Source organism: Myripristis murdjan, chromosome 10, assembly GCF_902150065.1.
Source record: "Myripristis murdjan chromosome 10, fMyrMur1.1, whole genome shotgun sequence".
Lineage (NCBI taxonomy): Eukaryota > Metazoa > Chordata > Actinopteri > Holocentriformes > Holocentridae > Myripristis > Myripristis murdjan.
In genome coordinates this window covers 34,290,722-34,314,767 of record NC_043989.1, presented here as the reverse complement: position 1 = coordinate 34,314,767, position 24,046 = coordinate 34,290,722, and the positions used below count along the sequence as shown (strand labels likewise).

The 24,046-nt window shown below is 40.9% G+C and overlaps 1 protein-coding gene across 6 annotated transcripts in view; it reads right to left on the bottom strand.

Moving 5' to 3' along the window:
• The window catches only part of ccdc142 (coiled-coil domain containing 142), a 107,728-nt gene that overhangs the window by 5,779 nt on the left and 77,903 nt on the right, over positions 1-24,046 (bottom strand). For 4 of the 6 annotated variants that reach the window (XM_030061554.1, XM_030061553.1, XM_030061556.1 and 1 more), the window contains exons 12-14: positions 20,787-20,939; positions 5,740-5,854; positions 3,564-3,741 (exon numbers count right to left, since the gene is read on the bottom strand). In XM_030061554.1, the coding sequence (XP_029917414.1) occupies positions 3,564-3,741; positions 5,740-5,854; positions 20,787-20,939 (446 nt within the window). The other 2 variants (XM_030061557.1, XM_030061558.1) reach the window with 2 other exon arrangements.

Below are 24,046 nucleotides of genomic sequence, written 5' to 3'. Positions count from 1 at the left end.
GTATAATAAAGTTAGAGAGGAGGTAAGATGCTTGGTCAGTGGTGCAGAGTTCTTCTCACTAACAACAGATGCGTGGTCCAGTGTTGACATGACACCATACATGTCAGTGACAGTGCACTTTATTTCACCTGAGTGGACTGCAGTCCAACTGAAATTTCGATTTGAATTTACGAATTCCTATTTTTCTATTTCAGTTTCTTCCTTAAGTGCTGTATACAGAGTACAAGTAAAGAAGTGAACAGCTTATCAACCTCTCAGTCTGCTATTTATTCAGATGCTACGACACATCAAAAAAATATACAGCCATGGCTAAAAATATTGCTATCCCTGCATTTCTTTCGTGTCATGTCATGTTCATGACATGTTCATGTCATGTCATGTCATGTCATGTCATGTCATGTCTCTCTGAAAATTGTTGCAGTTAAAATGTTTTGGTCTTCACGTTTATTTCTTTTGTTTGCATTAGAACAACACAAAAAGTAGAGAAAAAAATGCCAAATCTGATGTCACTCCAAAAACAGACTGGACAAAATTATTGGCACCTTTTCAAAATTGTAAGAAATAATTGGATTTCAAGCATGTGATGCATTGCGTTGTGTGTCTGTGTGTACCACACTGAGCATGGAGAAAAGAAAGAAGATCAAAGAACTGTGAGAATTTACGAACCAAAATTGTGGGAAAGCATGGACAATCTCAATGCTACAAGTCCATCCCCAGAAATATTATATTTCCTGTGTCCACTGTGCGCAACTTCATCAAGAGGTTTACAGCCCATGGCACTGTGGCTATTGTACCTGGACATGGACTGAAGAGAAAAATTTATAAAACACTGCAACGAAGGATTGTTTGAATGGTGGATAAAGAACCTTGATCAACTTCCAAGCAAATTCAAGCTGACCTGCAGACACAGGGTACAACAATGTCAGATAGATAGATAGATAGATAGATAGATAGATAGATAGATAGATAGATAGACTCCTGATATGATATGATATACACTCCCCGAAGAGAGAATCATTATGTATAATATCGTGTATTGCAAGATTTGGGTGAGACAATATTGTGATATTCAATTTAGCTTATTAGATAACTAATAATGTCTTTAGGCCTTCAAAGTCATAGAGGGAGCTGCTTAGTTTCCCTAGTTGAGATTAATGGTCATACCACTTATTGTCACTATTGTGACAGGAGTTAGTAGATGTCCTTGAAAAATCTTTGATTTGATGCATTGATTGCAAAAGCCCACAGCAACTGCACTTTTCATAGTGGTCATTTATGCAAGCTGGCCTAAAAAAGTATGTCACCCAACACTCACTGTAGAAAAGCAAGTAGAAAAGCAAGCAGTAAATTCTGCACAGTTTTCACCAGTATTTGAAGGGATAACAGCAGCTATGATTATAACAATAGTACTAATGTAATAGCCACCATTAACACCATTTGAAGGCGTACACAAGTTACAGACAGAAGGATGGCTCACAGGAAGTCTGTGCCTCAAACATTAGAGCAGGGGTCAGCAACCTTTTTGACATGGAGTGCCAGTTTAAAATTCTCTCGTCAATTAGTGTGCCACAGTGTTAATTTTGTCAGCTATTTTTCAATTTAGTTTTAGTCTTAGTCTTGTGTCAAATGCCCTTATTAGTTTAGTCATATTTAGTCAACTTGAATTCTTTTTTGTTTAGTCACATTTTAGTCAATGAAAAGTCTTGGCATTTTAGTCTAGTTTTAGTCAAAGAAAATCCAAAGTATTTTAGTCTAGTTTTAGTCGACTAAATTACAAAGTATTTTAGTCTAGTTTTAGTCAATAGTCTTTTTTTAGTCTTTGACCTGCATCATGTTGGCTTTTTTAAATTTAACAATATGTTAAATTATTATTATTTTAAAAATTTAAATTGCTTATCAAACAGACCTAACAATTCAGCTACCAATGAATGAGCAGTAGTATGCCTGTGATAACATAGATTGAAAAATAAGCCGAAGTGATACCTCTTCTCTGAATAGACAAGCTAAGCCAGTGTGCTGCTGTTACCCAGTGAAAATAGACAGGAGTGGCAACTCTTCGCTTTGTTACACAATCTATGTCAGTGCACTGCTGTTTTAACTTTGTTCTCACCACGCTACACTACAGACAGCGCTGGTGGGTGTGTGCTCCTCAGTCACACACACACACACACACACACCGGCATGAGCACACAGCAGCGCAGGAGGAGAAAAACAAGCATCCAATGAACGATGACCTGGATAAATGAGAATATCCATAGACATCCAATGAATGCACTTTTTGGATTGTAATTTAAAAGTCTATGACAAAAAAGGAGAGACACATTTTATTAAGTTTTTATTTAATGAAGTAGATTTCGTCTCGTCTTTTTTCGTCAACAAAAAATGCGTGTTAATTTCGTCACAGTCAGTGTTTAAGGGTATTGATTTCGTCTCGTCTTCGTCATGAAAAAACCCATCGTTGACGAATATATTTCGTCTAGTCTTGTCTGACGAAATTAACACTGGTGTGCCATAATCAACAGTAGGCTAAATAAAGTCTGGTATGGTATGACACAAAATACAAAAGCATTTCCAACACACCTGCACACACACGCATCTTTTAACCCCGCTGTTTGCTGATCTCTGACATTTTCTGTCATTTCATCGACGCGTCGCTGAACACTTCTTGCTGGCGTGGGAATGTCCTTGATTCTTGACTTGAGTGTTTCTTTATTTGGCAAGTTCTCAAAAAGCATATCTGAGCAACTGGGAAAAGCCTCCTTAATATATTCTCCACTGGTGAACGGCTTTCCATGCTTAGCAATGCAATGAGCAATGCGATAACTAGCTTCAGCGGCATCATTTTTAGCAGTGGCGAGGTCTTTGAGGGTGCTGGCCTGGCTTGATTCCCATACCTGGACACAGCGCGTTTAATCGGCTTTATCTGCATGGTCTGTGAAAGCCGTCTGGTGCTTAGTCTCAAAATGTTGCTTAACACTTGACGTTTGGCACACAACAGCAAGCTAACGTTACGGTTACCACATCTGAAGCGTCGGCCTCTGTGGTAATTGTGGGCGGGGCAGCGGGGCAGCGGGGCAGCGGGGCAGCAGGGCAGCGGCTTCACCTGCAAAATGCGGCGTGTGGGTGGGAGTTTGGGCTGTCACTCAAACTCCCACTGCCACTCATGAGCTGGTACCATCCTTGACGGGTGATTTTAAACGATAGGAATACTGAGAGGGTCTTTGCCAGTGTGCCAATGATTATGCTGCGCTGTGCCAACCGTGGCACCCGTGCCTGAGGTTGCCGACCCCTGCATTAGAGGGTGCACTGCAAATGAAGATAAACACCATGAAGTGGGTTTGGTGCTGGCTGGTGGTGCTAGAGGAAAGGTCATGGGGTCATCAAATTGACCATATCATAGTACCAAATAGCAGCTAGATGGTACTAAAACACTGTTAAATTACATAATGTGCCTTTAAACATCAGACATAAATGATAAAATCATATTCAACTTGATGAATTTTCTATGTATATTATACTAAAAAACCACAACACTGTAAAGCCAAAGAGAAAACATATTTTACCTGAATTTTATCCTCTGTTTTAAGATGTGTTCCATCCATGCCTCCATGAAAGCTGTCATGGTTACACTCAATGCCTGGACACGAGCATCATCCGAGAGTGGAGCCACACCCTGTAACACCTGACCAATGATAGTCTGACCTGCCAGAGATGCATACTCACTGGGGCTGCTGGGAAAATCTAGGACAGCATACAACAATAGACAAGAGAGATGAGAACACAGAAAATATTGCTGAAGGAACTGTTTGGGAGAGGGTGCCTGCTCACGAATCAGCCACCAACAGGGAAGTACTACTTTAAGGACCATGATGGAAATAAGTGCACGCACTTTTACATGTCATCCTTTGGATTTGTTTTAACTCTATCCATAAATGAATCAAATCTATATATCATGATGGAAGTTGCTATTTCAATTCTTGATGATGTTGCTTTGCTGTCAAAAAATGCCTTAACATGGGACATTTTAGTTGAAGGCAAAAGTGGAAGCTGAACCTACTGTAAAAGATTTTGTTTACTGTGTATAATAATGTTATGATCATGATCATGTTTAATTTACAGTCTGTCAAATTATACCTGTAAATATTGCAGCCATTTATAAACGTGCCTTTGCTGATGTATAGATGAACTACAGGATCTTTAATCATGACTTAGCTTGGGTGTTAACCGACAGCATTGACATACAAGGAATGTGGCGTTCATAAATGTATTATTTACTTATATAACCACCTTAGATATACAGAGACAATGTACATACTGAAATATTTCTGGAAATATGACCGGGTAGTCATCTTGCCTACTTTTCAACTTTGTAACTATTGTAATAAAACAATAACATCTACAAAAGACATAAAATACATTAAAACAAGGACAACAATGCATGTAACAGAGCATACTTCATAAAAACACAAATTAAGTCTTATTATATCCATACCTAATACTACTTAACAACCTGACCAAATATCCATATTTTTGATAGATTTCACACCTACTGCTACTTTAAAAATTCATGACAAAATGACATTTTGGGGCCATTTTTAAAACAAGGACTCATTAGTCGAGTTTCCATCCAAATATATCACAAATTTTAACCAGATTTTCAGAAAATCGGCAAAACAAAATGTGAATTTATGTGCGTTTCCATCCATGCGAATATTTGGAGTTGCTTCATCAAGGTAAGCAATAGGTGGTGTTAATTCTCCAGCCGGGTGACATTATACCACTGCAGAAGAAGAGGGCACAATGTGATGATGTATTACAGGCATGTAAGTCAAAAATCAAAACTTTGTTGTTTGCTATCCAATATAGCATTAATATTGTTTTCTTTAATTAGTTCAAGAAAAGTTAAAGTCTTTTCCTCAGTCCAAACATACCGGATGGTCATTTTTCGTCTGTGCAGTGGAGCGGAAGTCACGTGATTATAAACATCACAGTTTATTCTCTAAACCTGTTTCTGTAGCACTTATTTGCATTTTCAATACACCAACTTGTTCACCTCGCCCAAGCGTAAAAACATTTTTTGCAATATTTGGGAAGAGCTGGGGGTGCTCAGTGAGCCACCACGACCATCACCTCCACATATCCCCAGAGGGCCCAAACTCATTCCTGATGATGACAATGAACACTACCTGACAACATTACAACATACTCTCCTCTTTTGCCTCCACGGCCGCTCTGGCCGTCTAACAGTTGAATTGGAGATTCAACTAACTTTTGCAAGGAATTACAACCATGATAATGCTCAGTGAGTGAACACTATATACATTATGTATATCCTATATACATACTATCAACCAGGTATGTTAAGTGTTGATTCTTGAAAATATGAAAATATGTTCTCAGACTGACTGGGCTACATGTCAGCTTCACATACTCATGATGACTAGCTGGAAAACCCTGGGCATGCTGTTGTTGCTGACGTTGGGAGGTAAAAGTTGCAAACTACACAAGTACATGTTGCATGCATGTACAATGTATTTAAATAATATATGCAATATAATAATTCATTAGACAAGAATATTAATTAATTAATTAATTAACTAACTATAAATGCAAAATTTTGCATGGCTTCACTGAATATGCAAATGCTGTTGTATTGTACCTGATTCTGAGGGGGTCAGGTGGGAATTTTGTCTGAATTGGTTGATTTTATATGGAATGACCCATTTGGTCATGAACTACCTGTCTTGTAGTTAAGTCTCCAGTGTTTGTCAGAGGGCATGGTCTGTTCAAAGATCTTTCCTGTCATCCTCTTGCAGTCACTGGAGAACATCCTCAACACCAGGGAAGAGAAAGCCTGGAAGACACAGTCAGATATATCTGATGTAAGGCTGAGATCATTAACAGCTTGTTTGCTTTGGTATGAGCAACAGTGAAAAAGCTGACTTTGGAATTGTTGCATTTGGTTTGATGAGATTCACACTGCCCAATTAGAAGCGATGAACAATGGAAAAATCAGGCCCTAGTTTTCGGCATAGAGCAGTTTTGTCCCAGTTATGCTTCTCTGCTCTCATGAAAACACCTCTCCAGTGACAAACAATGCACAGATACAAGTCAGTATGGTGAAAGTCAGACGTTTTGAGTAGAGGGTGGTTTGTTTCTATTTACTGGTGTCTTCTGTGCTATATGATATTGCTATTCTGTGATTGCTGTTGATTGTTTTTGTTACTGCTGGCTGCAGAGCGATTTGCCCCATGGGGACAATAAAGACTCCTTGAACCTTGAACCTTTAATTGGCTCTATGCACAGCAGGCTCCTACGAATTTCCGATCAAATCTCAGCTGGCATATCACCTTCTGCTGCTGACTGCTATCTATGGCAAGCCTGTTAGCTGATGATGGTGGCTCAGTATTAGCTGTATCTGTCATATCACTAATTCTTGAGAATTTGGATAACTCTTGTCCCACTAAGAAAAATGCTATTTCTGCTGGAAATTTACAATATTTTAATGAATAAAAAGAATCAAGGGCATAATCAGGGGGTCCTTTGCACATTTGTAAGGTTCTTTTATAGGTTTATTTTTAATTTGTATTAATTTAATGATTATATGTTGGCCCATGGCCTACAAAACCAGTTGTCCTCGGATAGGAGATAATCATTTCAACTTGATTAAAACAACAAAAAGTAATAATTTCATTGAATAATATCTTTACCACATGAAAGAGTACATCATAATATGTATTAAAAACTACAAACGATGGGTTTTGAACAATATTTACTATTATTTTGTGCTTGCTCAAAATGTGTCCCAGATATTCGTCACCACCGTCAGATATTTATTTAAAAAATAATAATAAAAACACTACACTCAATTACACTCCTGAGGAGCCCTTTTCAAACCTTCAGCTCTACTGCATGCTTCAAGACCGCTCAGGCTCCTGGAAGTTTGCTATTTTCTCTTAAATCTCTTCATATTTTTGGACACTGCTACTGTCACAAGCATAAATTGTCAACACCGTCACGTCTGTATAAAAAATATTAGATTAGATTATGGAATAAATGTATACTTTTTAAGAAGAGGTCTGATGTAGGTAGCAACAGGGCGAAAACAAGCTGGCTAATGTGAACAACTCATGCTTGTGAAAGAGCAGGTTTTTGTCTCCACCGTCAGACGTCACCACCGTCAGGTTTTCTGTCTGACGGTGATGACTGAAGTCTGAAAAATGCTTATAACAGTGCTCAGGATTGTTATTTTTTGTACCAAATAGTTAAATAAAGTTGTTGAGCAAGAAGCCATTGACTTGAGTGGTATAAATTTTGGAAATGTATGTTGTAATGAGGCCACTGTCACCACTGTCAGATTAGTGTCACCACTGTCAGAGGCAGTTATATTGGTTTTAAATAAATATGCTTACAATATGTCTCTTTGGTGCTGTTGAGTTATTAAAGTATTAGTCTCTTTAATACAAAAATATGTTTTTCAAATTAAAAAAAAAAAAACATTACGGTGACGTTGTTGACAAAAACAAAGTAGCCTAATAACTGGAAAAACCTATTTTATGAAAAAAATGCAAAATGAGGAGGTTGAACGGTACATTGCTGAACAGCCAAGACCTTGGCCTATAATGATATACCGTCAGATTTTGTAATTTAACACACTTTTTTTTTCAAAATTAAAACCTGTTTTATCCAAATTCCCAAGAATCAGTGATATGTGATGTTGATTTTTCTTTTTTTTTTCTTTTTTTTTTTTTTTTTTAAATCGGCCTTTTGTTAATCATGAGTTCAAAGCCTATGAAACAGTTATGTTTCAAAGATGCAAAGACAGATGCACATCCTATCATTGCTGTCCCACAATGTATAAGCTTCAGGTAGGTTCAACTCTATGCTCAGCTTCCAAACATTTCCCAAAGACAAAGACCTGCATAAAAAGTGGGTAATAAATATTCACAGAGACTATGTTACCATCACAAATCACAAAGGCGTATGCAGCTGACATTTTTAAAGCCGACATTACCTGATTGAGCCTTAAACTCCAGTTGGGCACTGGCTTCTGAAAAATGGGACTCCTCCAGTGCATAACATCCCTGGTGCCGGCCAGACCGGCACTTTTTTAACAGAAAAAAAGCTACTGCCTGATTCTTCCCAGCAGCTGTACTGACAGCTGCTGGATCAAATGCAAACTGAGACATTCAAGTCCAATGTCAGGTTGAGGTTGATTAAATAACCTGAGCCTGAACCAGCGTGATTGGGTTGAGGCTATAATAACTTACAGATGTGAAACACATCATATGTCGGATAAGGCTGGAGTTAACAGGAATGTCTCCTTTAGTTAAATGCCTGTTGTCTGTTAAAAGCCATTTTATGTTTTACTCTTTTATATGGAAGGACTATCGAAGTAGGAATTTCATCTCTATCAGGGCCGGGTCTAGCCAGGCATGTATGAGGGGGCAGCCACAAATGTTGAGGGGGCATTGTGCTCCAGCACCTTTTACCATGTCTAACTGAATATATTTTGGGGCATTTAGTTTGAGGGGGCACAACATTTATTTGAGGGGGCCAGGCCCCCTCTTGCCCCTGCGTAGACCCGGCCCTGATCTCTATACGCAGATAAACACATATCATTTCAGAGAGAGAGAGAGAGAGAGAGAGAGGGAGAGAGAGGGAGGGAGGGAGAGAGAGAGAGAGAGAGAGAAATAGAGACTGTGATTGTCACATGCACAGTAAAACAGGCAGTTACACCATACAATGAAATTCTTACTTTGCTGGAACTGCTTACAAACAAAAATAAAAATAAAATGGCATTTAACAGGCAACATGCACGCCCTGCACGAAAGGCTGCCGCCACCAAAATTTAGATGGAAGAAAAAACCCCGTATATTGTCAATACATATTTTAGAGACGCCCCAAATTTTCTCGCATCAATGTTTTTAGGGAAGCTCATATCTTATTAAGGGGAGCTGAGCTCCTTTCTTCCCTGCTCTGCTTCTTCAACTATTCTTTCACTTGAGTGCCAAGATCACTGGAAGTCAACATGCAGTCTGAGGTGAAATGTGGAAGTAGTGCATGCATAGAGCGCATTGATATGCACACTGATCATTGACTTGGTCTCTTTAGTCATGGCATTTTTTTTTTCCAAGTTTCGAGATTCAAACAACTTTATTTGTCTCTGTAAGGCAATTCAATTCCAGTCTACCAGTCACATAAGACAATAACAGACAAAAACAAAACAACCACAACTGGCATTGAGGCACCCTATCAGTGATGACAGAGGAGCATCAGAGCAGCAGCAACACACAGGTCGCCCTGTATCGACCAAGTAGGGACCATGATTCAAGAAGATGAATAGACAAAAATAATTAATTACATACATGCATATTCATGGGTTTCAGGTTTACAATACCTGGCCTATGTCAGTTGCCGCTGTCAGCAGCGTTTAAAAGCCTGATGGCAGAGGAATAAAAGAACTAGCATATCTGTCGGTTTTCCTTGAGGGGTGGGGTAGTGCTGTCCCGTGAGCATTAGACAGAAATCCTGACTCAGAGCGTGGTGAGGATGACTTAAGATCTGCCTAGCTTTCCAGACAGCCCATTTTCTCCTACTATATGTTTATATAGAGAGAAATGCTGCTCAGGTGGAGTGAGAAACAACTTTATACAACAGCTGGGAAGTTGCAGGTGCACATAGTGCTATTTATCCAGAGGGAATGTGCCACATATCTCTGCTAATATGGAGTTATGTTCTCTTATTATTCTATATTGGTTCTGAAGATGTAGATTGTTTGCCTTTTTTAAGGTGTGATGTTCTGCACAGCTGTTTTGATTAATAGGCGGTGCAGAGATGATGGGTCTCAACGTAAACCAACATGAATGGGTTAAATCAGGCATGGATTAGATGAGCCTTTCACATATAAAGCAGAAGGAGCTCTATGCTTTACAAGTCAAAGATATTATGAGAGGCAACAGAGCAAGTTGTTGGAAAAAAAAAAAAAAACCCTAAGGAGCTCTGTGTTTGAATTAAGCAAATTAATTATTTAATTGCTTGTGCAAGGCAATGAAGCAGACCAACGCAACTTCCAGGACTTTGTTTCTAAATGGACCTATATACTTGACTATATATATACTATATACTACATATATACTATATACTTGACTACCAGAGGCTGCAAAGGGGTTAAGTACGGAGATTGTTTGCAATGTGCATGATGCTGGAAAAAACTCAGGTCCCCCAAAGTAAGTGTGTTGGACTATTTATTCTTCTTGCACCAAACTGTTACATGCCAACAGGCTTACAAGACAAAAATGCAAGCTTCAACGAAAGATATGCTCTCCCTCCTCACCCCCTCTCCATACTGCTACACCGGTGTACAGGTGCAAATAACGTGTAAAGCACCACTACCGCTATGCCCATGTGACGTGCCAATTACGTGGATGATGTAATACAATGTGCAACATCAGGAGCGCAACTGCCTACTTTCTGAGGGGTATGCAGACACATTACACCCCCCACCCCTCCCCCAGACTTACCAGATACATCACAACAGTACTGTATGTGTCACGTGTATCCCTCTCAAGTTCTATCATTTGTTTTATGATTCACCATCTAGTTTAAAAAAAATGACAACTGTCTGAACAACAAAATTACCACAAACAAGTTCCTTTATTTTTCTTGTCATCATCTGTTATATTGTAAATACTGATCAGTACACAGTTGCAAGACAACAGTAACCTGTGGTTTTACTAGTAGTAGCTTTAGCTAATCTGAATATTTGCAAGCCTCCTCTTGATACACTGACATAACTTACCTACTGTCTTTCAACCACTTTGAACAGCTTTTTTCATCCCTACCAAATCTTTCTCCTTCTCCCTCTTCCGTTTTCTGTTTTGTACCCCCGAGAGCTTTCTTTTCTGCCTCTCCACCATGAACTCGCTGTCATCAGATGACAACACAATCCAAATGAAAACACTCGTGCTCCTGTGCATGCTCCATCGCTTTAGCGCCCGCTCTAGCGCAGCGCCCCTATGCGCCGCATATAGTGCATACCCACTTTTTGCACCACTGTGCAATATAAACAATATTTACATACCATTCATAAGTGGCATATGGGTCCAACAGAACCTTTGCCTGCCCCACTAAAGAGCACCTGTCGTATGAGCCACTACAGTCATGCAGTGCTTCCTTCACCCTTTGTTATGACCAAGTTGTTTATTAGCATCTCAACTTTGCAAGGCCCAAACAAATATAATACATAAGACATAAGAAGCTTTATTGTCATTGTGCCACTGAGGACAGCATACAACGAAATTGAGTAGGTGCATCCCTGAGAAAAGTTAAAAGTAAGAAAATATATAGCAATTTAAAGAAATAAAAATATATACATTATATAATAAATAAAACAAGATAAAATAAAATAGATCACTTATTGCACTGAAACACTTATTGCACAGGTTCAAGTTGGGTGTAGATGGGGGGTGGATTGCAAAAGGGGGTTGGAGGGTGTGTGTGTGTGTGTGTGTGTGTGTGTGGTGGTGGTGGGGTTAGGTGCCATTTAGCAGTTTGACGGCTTGGGGGATGAAGCTGTTTTTCAGGCGTGTGGTGCAGGTCCATATGCTCTGGTGCCATCTACCAGATGGCAGAAGTCTGAAGAGATGGTGGGCAGGGTGGGACGGGTCGTGGGTGATGGCGGTAGCTCTGCTCCTGCAGTGGGTTTCAAAGATGTCATTGATGGATGGCACCTCAGTCCCTGTGATTCTCCGTGCTGCCTTGATGACCCTCTGGAGCACCCGCTGCTCTTTCTTGTTGCATCCAGCGTACCACACCGTGATGCAGCACGTCAGGATGCTTTCCACTGAGCACCAGTAGAAGTTCCTGAGGAGGTTCTGTGGTAGGCCAGCTTTCCTTAGTGTCTTCAGGAAAAAGAGGCCCTCTCCACCACTACTCCGTTGATGGTGACAGGAGCAGGCGCTGTCCTTCTGGATCTCCTGAAATCCACCACAATCTCCTTGGTTTTGTTGTTGTTCAGGATGAGATTGTTGGTGGAGCACCAGGCCACAAGGTTCTAGATCTCACTTCTGTACGCTGACTCATCCTCATTGGTAATCAGTCCCACAACTGTTGTGTCATACACAAACTTTATGATGGTGTTTGTTGTTGGGCTGGCTGACAGTCGTGGGTGAAGAGGGCGAACAGAAGGGGGCTCAACACACATCCTTGAGGAACACCGGTGTTAGTGGTGATGGTGGAGGATGTGTGTTTTCCCAGCCTGACAGTCTGGGCCCGGTTGGTCAGGAAGTCTAGCGTCCAGTTGCATATGGAGGAGTTCAGGCTGAGGTCGCACAGCTTGGACACCAGACTGCTGGGGATGACAGTGTTAAAGGCTGAGCTGAGATCCAGGAAGAGAAGCCTAACATATGTGTTAGGTTTCTCCAGGTGTTGGAGGGCTGTGTGTAGGGTGATGCTGATGGCGTCTTCAGTTGACCTGTTTGCTTGGTAGGCAAACTGGTGCTGGTCCAGGGTGACAGGGATGGTGCGCTTAATATGGGCCAGGATCACCCTCTCAATGCATTTTGAGATCACTGGAGTGAGTGCAATTGGTCTGTAGTCATTCAGACTACTCTCAGTTTTCTGCTTGGGGATGGGCACGATGATGGTGGTTTTTAGGCATGCTGGAACAACAGCTCGGTGTCTGTGAATACCTCTGCGAGCTGGTCAGAGCATGCCTGGAGCACTCGTCCTGGAACACCATCCGGCACAGTCGCTTTCCTGGCTTTGATATGACGTAGTGCATTCCTCACCTCACCTGTGTCCAGTTTCAGTGCCTGCTGATTCAGTGCTGGACAGCTCGTCTGCCTGGTGCCCCCTTTTTCCTCAAAGCGAGCAAAAAACAGGTTTAGGTCCTCAGCCAGCAGGGCGTCATTGTTCACAGGTAGAATGCTATTGGTTTTGTAGTCAGTGAGTGTCTGTATGGCCTGCCACATTTGCCGGGAGTTGTTGTTGTTGTTTTTTTAAGATTATTTTTTGGCATTTCTGCTTTATTTGACAGTCACAGTAGAGATAGACAGGAAAGGCAGGGTAGAGAGAAGGGATGACGTGCAGCAAAGGACCTGAGGTCAGATTCACACCCCAGTCGCTGCGATTGGGACGGAGCCCTGGTACATGGTGCGCGCTCTTTACTGGTGAGCCACCGGGGCGCCCTATAGCCACCGGCTATAGGCTGTGGTGTCTTTCGCCCTATATGCAACATCCCTGGTCTTTAGTAGGCTCTTCACCTCTTTATTGCAACAACATGTTTCTGGTTGGGGAACACACAGATTTCTCTGTTGAGCATGGGTGGACTGGCCATCGGGCACACTGGGCATTTGCCCGGTGGGCCGATGTGCTAAGTGGGCCGACAGTCCCCCGACACTTTTTTTTTTTTTTTTTTTTAATTATTGTTGAAATAGCTGACCCATACAACCAGTAGATCAGCGGCCCGATTGACACTGGGCTGGCCCAATCACATTGCTAAACAACCCCTTTTGCATAGTTTGGTCCCGCCTGCATAATGATTTCGGCAAATAAAGTCATTGCAAGAGTTTGTTTACTACCCACTGGGCCGACCCTCGAGACACGCTGCTGTGCAGCCCATTGAGCACGTTTACATGCACACCTTATTCCTGTATTAACCGGAATATTCGCAATATTCCGGTTGCGCACGTGTCATGTAAACACGCACCGAACCCGATTAAGGTCATATTCCGGCTGGAGAGAATTCCGAATAAGCCCCCTGGAATATTCCTGTTCCAACCGGAATATTGGGGCATCTAAACACCTTAGTCGGAAAACTCCCCGAACCGGAATATTCAGTCACGACTGCGCATGCTCGACTCACAAGGAATTCTGTGGCGTCTTTGTTGCTATGGTTACCTGCAAGCGGGGAAAACGGCAGGGCGAACAGCAGCAAGAGCCAGGAGACTGCAGTCCACCTTCAGCTAATGAAAGACTGAAATATCAGACTATAGTATATCGATGGGAGAAAACATAGAAATAGCGACAGAAGAAGAAGAAAAAGAAGAAGAAGACGAGGAAGAAGACTTCTTCGTCTGTTTTTCCGGCAGACCAGACGCCTATACGCGTACTGCTGCCCCCCGCGGCTGAGTGTCGCATTACGTCAGAGAGTGGAATACGCCGAAACACGGGGGCATGCCAAGTAACACGTAAACGGAATATTCCAGTTGCCGCGGCGCAGTTACCTTAGCCGGAATATTGAGCCGAACCGGAATATGGTGTGCATGTAAACGTACTCATTGGTCTTATTTCTTCACTGACACGGGGCTGGCCCAATCATATCACGAGCCTTTGGCTTGGTGCGCCGGTGTGCAGTGCAACATGGGTCGAACGTTATCTCATAGGATGTACTGAGATGGAGAGAAAACGCAAAGGTAGCGCAGAGAAAGAGTGAGAAAAAAAAAGCGGCTGTCAATTTTCAAACCGATTGGACTTTTTCGCTTTCAGAGTTTTTTGTAATTTATCAACATGAATGAAGAACAAGCCCAAACAACACCAGAGGGACACAATTCCCAATGGCAGCGTGGATCGTTCCTAAATCTACCATGCAGGAGACCAGGGGTTCAATTCCCCACCCGGACAAAAGTCAGTTTTTACTTTATCACCTCACTTTGTTGTTAACCATGACAATGAAGTGATTCTTATTATTCTGCATGTCATTGGCTAGATGACACACAGTGGCATTTAGGGTTTCTGTAATTTTCATTTCTGTACTCTTTTTTGTGAATTTGTAACCCAGGTGCTAAATTATTATTATCATTATTATTATTGTTATTATTATTTTGCCTTGTTTTGTTTTGGGGTTTTTTTTTTTGTTTTTTTTTGTGCTTTTTAATGCCTTGTTCTAACTCTATGGGGAGATATATATACCAATCAAATCAGATTCAGATTTAAACAAGGATTTGTGTGGTATATTTTGTTTGTTGCCATGACCTTCCTATGTGCAGTTTGGGCTCATTCTCCATTCATGTTGATAGGCACCTGCACTTGCTAATCTGAAGTAGATGCCCAAAAGGTGTTGGCCAGTTGTGGCCTGTTCAATAGAATAAAAAAGTTCAATTCCAATTCATCTATTATATTTTATTGTTCCACTATAGTACTATAGGCCAGTATGACTGGGGCAGCCAAGCAATTTGACATATGTAATTTGACAAAATGTAAATTCTTGCAATTTCTCAACTGGTCTTAAAATTTTGATCAGGAGTGTATATCACATAAATGTTCAATGAACAAACCATGAAGTCATTTGAACAACTTGCCCATGGGCAGTCATGGGTTGGTTGACTGGGGAATCCAATCTACCAGCCCACGACTTCTATACAGTGGTGAGAATAATTATTTGATCCCTAGCTGATTTTGTAAGTTTGCCCTCTTACAAAGAAATGAGTGATCTATATTTTTTATGGTACTTTTAGTTTAACAAAGAGAGACAGAATATCAACAAAAAAAGTACAGAAACAAAGCAGGTCAGACGTTTCTTGGAGTTGGTCACCAGGTTTGCACTCATCTCAGGAGGGATTTTGGTCCAGTCCTCTTTACAGATCCCCTCCAAATCATGAGGGCTTTGAGCAAATCAAAGCTTCAGCTCCCTCCACAAATTTTCTATAAGATTAAGGGCTGGAAACTGGCTAGGCCACTCAATGATCTTAATGTGCTTCTTCTTGAGCTACTCCTTTGTTGCCTTGGCTGTATATTATGGGTTTTTGTAATGCTTGAAGACCCATCCACGACCCATTTTCAGTGATCTGGCTGAGGGAAGGAGGTTCTCATCCAAGATCTTATGGTACATGACCCCGTCCACAGGCCCCTCAATGAGATGAAGCCGCCCTGTACCCTTAGCAGATAAACAGCCCCAAAGCATAATGTTTCAATCTCCATGGGTGGGAATGGTGTTCTTGGGATTGTGTTCAGCATTTCTCTCCCTCCAAACATGACAAGTTGAGTTGATGCCAAACAGTTCAATTTTGGTCTCATCTGACTGAATCATCTTCTCCCAAGCCTTCTCTGAATTATTTAGGTGTTCATTGGCAAACTACAGACACGTCTGTACATGTGCCTTCTTGAGCAGGGGGACCTTGCAGGCACTGCAGGATTTCAATCCATTACGGCGTAGTGTGTTACCAGTGGTTGTCTTGGTGACTGTGGTCCCAGCTGCCTTGAGATCATTAACAAGCTCCTCCCATGTAGTTCTGGGCTGATCCCTCACCCTTATCATGATTATCCTTACCCTCTTTGTTAAAATAAAAGTACCATAAAAATTATAGACAACTGGGGATCAAATAATTAATCCACTATATATTCCTACAATTGAGACATTACCTCCAGAAGCATAGGAAGTGGAAGAATATTAGTAAAACACCACCCAGACTACAGAAATTGTTAATGTCACTTACAGGGAGCGAAAGAGACAAAAAAAAGGGGTTAGATCAAAAATTTATGAAGCACTACAACCTGAATCCAGTGATAACAATATGTTTGTCAAAGAAAAATGGGAGTTGGAAACAAATGAAACAGATGAAAAATGGAAGGAAACAGGGATTAAAGCAAAAAAAAATATTTTTGACTGAAATTTTTTTTTCAGGCCAGTTCATATTCCCCCGCAAGGCACTGCACCACGCTTTCAGAATGGCCCCTTTTCTGCTGTGTGATCGCTTCCCAAAGGTTTCAAGTAAAAAAGTTAAATGCTGTATTAGCCCTTCTGTTCTCTAATACAGCATTTAAGTTGTAAGAAAACTTTAACCTACACTATTTAAATATTCGAGACCAATGGCATCAGGGCCGCCCCTCCCTACACGCAGAGCACGCAGCTGCGCAGGGCTTCACAATCCGTGGGGGGCCTCATTTTGCCCACGGGCATCACGTGCGTGCCACGGCCGACGCGCGCGATGGGCGAGGGTGTCTGATGTCGCAAGAACCTAAACACCCTATGACCCCAGGAAACATCACTGAAGATGTGTTCAGGAGCATCAGAAGATGTATTGAAGAACTAGCCTATCAATCTATTCATCAATAAAGAAGATCAATTTAAGGCTATTGGAATTGAATTTATTTAATTTGTAACACACATGCTTGTTTAGTTCACTGACCTGTTTTCAGATATTTGCCAGGTTGAAGTTACTTTTTTTTTTTTTTTTTTTTTTTTAAGGAAAACATCTTTTGCTAAAATTATTTTTTTTAATTGATGACTATTTGAGACTCATTTATTTATTTATTCTAGTTTGAAGTTATTTTTTAGTTGACTCATACAGTACTGCTTATTCCACTTACGGTAGCCTACTTTGTTCTTACTAATAGAGCTTGTCAAGTTTAATGGAATGTCGTTATGCCGTCATTTTATTCTTATTATTCATCTGGGATTGTGTGGTCAGTGGGAGGTGGCACACCAAAAATCCGGTAATTTTTGAGTGTGTGTGTGTGGGTGGGGCCTCCAAATAAAATGCCGCTTAGGGCCCCAATTTGGCCAGGGGTGGCCCTGAATAGCATTGTATAGGAGGAAGGTGATTTTGAGCAGCTTAATTATTGTAAGTTTGCTTTTAATTTAAATGTTTTGATCTATTCAACAAAACTGATACTTTTTGCCGGGCTTGACTCAGTTTGTAATGTAGTCACAATATAGTTACACCAAGAGCTAACAGGCTTTCCGCCGTCCCCCCTTTCACTAAGCTATGCCCATCTCCATTTTTTTTTTTTCACAGTTTGATCTATTTTTGAAACGTCGGAGCCTTCCTTCACTATCAATGCGTCCATGTTGGCATGTGGAAATTTACTGTAATCTTCTTCGTGTTAAAGATGAATGACCAAAAGTTGGTGACAACAGCTGTAGTAACACAGAGATTAACATTCAACTTTCATTACATTACGATTAATATGCTCTGTCCCTATTCAAATAAAGTAGGCCTAAACCCGAACCTCTACAGGGAATAGACACTTACCAAAGAAGCTGCTCTCAGATGACGTTATCCATTTTGAGTTGGTAAAAAAATCCACGTTACATCTCTGTTAACGCCACTCATGCAACTATTCCCTCCAGTCTCTGACAAGTTACAACAGGGGTCCATTTCACGAAGCAGGTTCAACAAACTCTGAGTCTTACCGTGAACTCTGAGTTGATCTACTCTGAGATAGGAAACTCTGAGTTTTCAGTTCCAGAACAGCTGATTTGAGTTAGTTTGATCAACTCGGAGAAGTTTCACCTGGAGTTAAGCGCGTGCACCACAGCTATAAAGACAGAGCCCCGATTTGACGAGTCACCATGGCAACGGGGAAGTGTCGGGCTGCGTTTTTCACCCCAGCTGAATTGGAAATCTTACTGCATTCATACAGCGAGTTTGAACATTTTTTTTTTTTTTTAAAGTGCAACACCGTTGCAGCGGCAAAGGAGAGGGAGACGGCGTGAGAGAACATCGCTGCTCGGGTCAATGTGTAAGTTTAAATGTAGTCCGTTGCAATCACAATAATATTACAGCACAAAAAAACACAGCAGTGAGTTTTTTGCAACGAAATGTCGTTGCTTGGCTTCCGGATTACAACATTTATTTCATTTAGATGCAATCCCGCGGGGGAGAAGTGCACTTGGCAGCAGCTTAAGATGAAATATAAAAACACTGTTCAAACAGGTAAGACCTCGGCATAAACATCTATGCGCGGTCTTATAACCATCTCCCGACGAATATTTAATTCTCTGCGCAGTAACACTGCCCCTTCTTCCACGGGATCGTTGTCGAAAGGACACGCCATGTTCGTGAAAAAAAGTCCCCACCTAACTACTAATGGACTTCTAATAAAGGCCTACTGGCTGTTTTTTAAATTTTTTTTTTTTTTTTTAAATAACAGACGGGAGAACTAATGCGCCACGCCAAAACTCGCCTGCTGACTGAATGAATGAGGAAGTTAAATCCCGTGTGTGGCTGAAAGAGGGCGGACACAGAGAGGAACTCGAGGTTTCATGAGAAAAACCTGGTCCCGAACAGGTTAGTTTCATGGAGTCTGTTACTGCGGTAACTGACCGAGAGCTTAAGTTACCTCCCTCTGTGAAACAGGCTAGAGTTACCCCTCTTTCTCTGGTTTGAATTACCTCCCTTTGTGAAACGGAAAACTCAGAGTTTTCCTCATTTCAGGGTTAACAGACTCAGAGTTTTCACTAAACCTGCTTTGTGAAACGGACCCCAGATCCTTCCCTGAGGGGCAGGGGTCAACCCGCCCTCCTCTGTTTCTGATTGGCTAATACCAAGGCTCTGGTTGGCTTTATTGGTTTACAACAGCTTCAGTTTAATGCATAACATGATTTCAAAAATCCGTACCACAACAAAATGCACGTGCAACCTTTTTTTTTTTTTTTGGTCTTTCTTTTTTCCCCCCTCTTTTTCCAACTGACGGAAAACCGTCTAGAGACGGAGAACTTTAATCCCTGAGGACATAAATTAACTAATAGCCCAACATGGTGGGAATCTAATTGGAAAGTGAAAATGGGGTATTTTAACACTCCATCGATCACCTCAAAATACAACAATACATCAATATGTCAGAGAGGGTGTGGATTGGTGGAGGACTTCACACATGTATTTTGAGATTGCCCAAACCTCTTGAATTTCTGGAAGAATATTCAAAAGGAGATTAAACTGATTTGGGGTATTAATTTTATATTTATATTTTTTATTTTAGATTTTATTTATAAATTTTTAGCACTTTTCACACTGGGAATACTCCCTGATAGTATGATTGATGGAGCGTTGACTTATTTATTGAGAATCCTAATTTTAATAGCAAAAAAATTATAACAACTTCCTGGTTGAAACCAGGATCTCCCAGCATAAGGCAAAGGAGAGATAGGGTAAACAGTGTCTTTATCACAGAGAAAATCACAGTCAGTTTACAGCTGAAAACAGATCAGTGTGCAGTAAGATGGTCACCATTAATACAGGAAATGCCAAAACTTTAGTCATCTCTCATTTCCTATTCTTATTGTTACTTATTTAAGTCTATTCATTTTAATTTCTATTTTCATTCCTCGTATACTTTTGTTTGTTTGGTTTTTTGTATTTTTCCAGGAAGCGGGCGGGCGGCACCATCAACCGAGACGAGGGGGCATACACCCTCTAGCACACCTGGGATTCCGTGCTCCAAAGACCACCTAGGGAGAGGGGGGCGTGGCCGGCCCAACAGACTCTGACAGGTCTGTCGGGCCAATCAGCTGATAAATGACACGACAGCAATATGTCGGATGACGCTTCTGAGGAAGACTGGAGACACAGTCGAAACTGTCAAGCAGGTATGAACAGCTCATTCTCTTGATTTTGTCTGAATAGAAGAAAACACTTACATATCGCAATAGAAGACAAAATGAACTTGATCAGTTGAACACTTTACATAAGTTAAAATGATGATAAAAACCAACACACTAAAAGCTTATTACGTGCAATATTAATGACACACTAAACGCAGTTGTGAAAATTTGTGTTTTTTCATTGATGATATGAACAGATGGATGCAGTGTCTGATGTGTTTGGAGAGACAGTTCCAGGGGGAAGGGCCAGCTATGGAAAAAGCTCTGTTGCCTCAGCTCCAGAGCTAGGTGTTAGCAGGTAGGTAGCAGTTAATATTCAGAGCATCCAGCACTCAGTAAAAATGAGAGGAACATACCACCACTACTGTCCTGCATAACAACTAAGGGTAAATGAAATAATATATATATATTTTTTAAATGGATGAACAATCGATTTGATGGAATATGGCATACTAGTCACCTGCAGCTCTGAGACAGCTCTGCGAAGCGTTCCAATTTGCTGTCTCAACAAAACCTGGTGGTGATGATGAGGGTACTGATGAAGTTCGTGATCTTGATCCATTATCAGAGTTTCACTGTGTTGCAGAAGCCTCTCCAATGACACTGTTAGCACCTGCAGAGACAGACACACACAGTTTAGAAAAGTGATGAATTGCCTGTTTCAGGTTCGATTTGTAGTGTGGATTAGTTTTTGTATTTTGGTTAGGACTGACAACTGTTCTTTGTTAAATTTCCATAACCTAACTAGTAGGGCTGGGTGATATACCGAAAATTTACCAATACCGAACTTTATGACGATAACAGACGTCACTTTGCTCATGTCGGTATGTTCGGTATTTAAAAAAAACAAAATAAAAGTCGTTTTTGTCTTTTTTGGCTGTGTGTAGGTAGGCATGTTCATGTCCCTTTAACGCGCTGTACTACGTGTACAGCGTGTGTAGTCAAGTGACTCCACCCATGCAGTCTGCAACAAGAAGGGAAAGAGATGCTGAGGAAACGGAGGACGGTTCAAATGTAGAAGTGGCTGCGGCTGCAGCTGAGGTAGTCACAGTAGATTCAGTCGAGGAGGACTTGCTTGTCCTGGGTTTGATTGTCAGTTGTCCAATAAATTTAACTAAAAGTATTTAATATGTATTTTCTTGATATGAGTTATTCTCAGACAGCACAGAATTAGAGTCGCACTTCTCAGGCATGCAAACTTGTCGCCTTTCAGCTACAATCGCCGTCAACTGGGTCATTCACGTGAATTGCGTAGTTTGGAAGAGACACCTGGCTTCCAAGTCCGATGGAAAGTTTTAACATTTGTTTGAAGGAACCGCCTTACGTTAAATTAGACCTTGCATAACGTTATGCTTCGAGCAAAATGGCTAACGTTAGTTAGCAAGACAAGCGGGCCATATGATGCTGGAATTTCCATTAGCGAGATAGCGAACTAATTAGCCAGCTAACGTTAGCTAGTTCTAATGTTAATTATACAACACGTAGATCCAACCGAGCAATCTGATTGGTCAATCAGACGTTTAGAATGTGCTCAAATGGCTAGCCGTGCTCAAATGAAAAAAACCTCATCACTGAAAATATTACTCCGCTCGGTAATATTATTGCCTGAGTCTGTGTGGTTTCCATGGCAACACAAAATGTTTCACTGAAACCCGCATCAAAAGACGCTGTCAAATTTGTTAGCCTGCATAATGGACTGTTATGTTGTCAATTTTGATTTATTTGGCGACCTAAGTTTGGATAAATGGCTGAACGAGAAGGGCAAGACAGAAGAGAAAAAGCCGAGAGGTCAGGAAATGAAGCCGGCACGGCCCGGTCAACATCTTGGGCCGTCAAATGTCTACAAGACTACCTGAAAAACACAGGGCGAACAGCTGATTTCTCGACTGTAAGAAAAGAAGAGCTAAACAAGATCCTCCGTGAATTTTATGGAGCTTTAATTTCTATAATAGAGAATGAAATGCGGAGTCAGCACCACGGACAGTAGCTGTAAGATTTTCCACGGAGATGTGCGGCTATAACTTTGTTCTTGTTATTAATGTGTTAATGTTATCAGTTATTAATCAGCCCATTAATCATTATTAATTTGTGTGAGTTGCCTAGGCCATTGATTGAATTAATTTGTCAATTTGTTTGCATCTGTACACTGAAGTGAACATTTAATAAATCAACACATCTGTGAAAACTGTCATCTTTATTTCAGAGGTAAACTGATAACAGCCTGAAAAGGTGATTAGCAAAAGCCCCCGAAAGGTGGGGTTGAAATTATACAACTGTATTCAGCCTTAATGTTACTGGTTACTGTTACTTTTGCTGCTTAGCCACATTAATCGGAGCTGACGTTAAATTGGAGTGACACTCCCCCAGCTGAAATAAAACATCTGCCGGTGAGTTTATGAAAAGATAGACATTTGTTGTGGTGCCGACACTGGAAAGCAGTAGCCTATGTTTAAATATAACTGTTCATATAAGTTGGTTGTAGATCAGGATAAGCTGTGTTGGTGAGTCTTTGTCACGGCACCTGTTAGATTAAAAATGACTGAGAAGTCGGCAGAAGTATAACTATCAGTCCATGAAAAAAATATTTTTTCCAACCGATATTCTAGTTACAACATGATTGAGCTAGCAAAGCAGTTTTGTGTTGTTATCTGTGGTATTTATTCAGTTTTGAGAAATCACGATGTCTAGAAAACATGATATGCCCAAGTTGGCTGGCTGACAAGGACTAGTTAACGTCAGATCTCATGGTTTCCACTGAAACGGAGACAATATTAGCAAAAAACTTTTGTATTTTGAGAGTGAAATGCCCACAGTATGAATACATTATGATTATACATTTTATTTGTTGCTAACGGAACTCGGCGCAAGAGCCTCGTTCCTGGCCACATCACTGTTGTGACAATAATAACAGTCAAGCACACCCTCTCGTGTATTAATGCTTAATTCCAGCATGGTCTGCTTGTCTTGCTAACTAAAGTTAGCCATTTAGCTCTAAGCATGTACTTGCTCTGTAAGGGCATAGTCTTCCAGCTAACTAGCAACATAAGTTGACATATAATTTCAACTCAAGAAAATGGTGAAATCTTGTGTTTGGATGTGTCAGCTAAGAGTATAGAGTGGAGAAGGGCTCTGATTTTTCAGGTTTCCATCTGAGAAGAGCAAACTTTCTCCTTCATCTACAGACCTTAAACTACCAGTTAGCCTGACTGGTGTCAAGATTGGATTGTTGTAGATGTGATGTCACATGACCTGTAGGGAAGATGGCTGCTTGACTCTACTCACTGCTGCCCATTCCCACAATGTTCTTTTAAAAACTACCTGTAGACTTCTTCTATACCTTCCTGTTTCGGTCCGACAGCTGTAATAGATAACCTATTTTCTAAAATGCCGCACACCAGAGCCAACAAACCTCAGACCTTCGACTATGAGGACGCCGGATGTGAGGCGACCAATGTGGAGAACAATGAGTTAGCCGCTAGATGTTAGATGTGGACACCAACAGACGGGTTCGTCTCTTTCGTATCTTTATTAATGCATTTATCAGGAAAGATTAAAATATGTTTATATGAGTTGCATGTTATGTTCATGGCATATCCCTTTCATTACAAAATTTGCAGCATATGTACCCTGCCAGAATTTTTTTTCTCTTTCTTTTCCCCTTTGGATTTACTGATTCCCTTTTTTTTCTATGCTACCACGCTTTGCTATATATGTAGATAT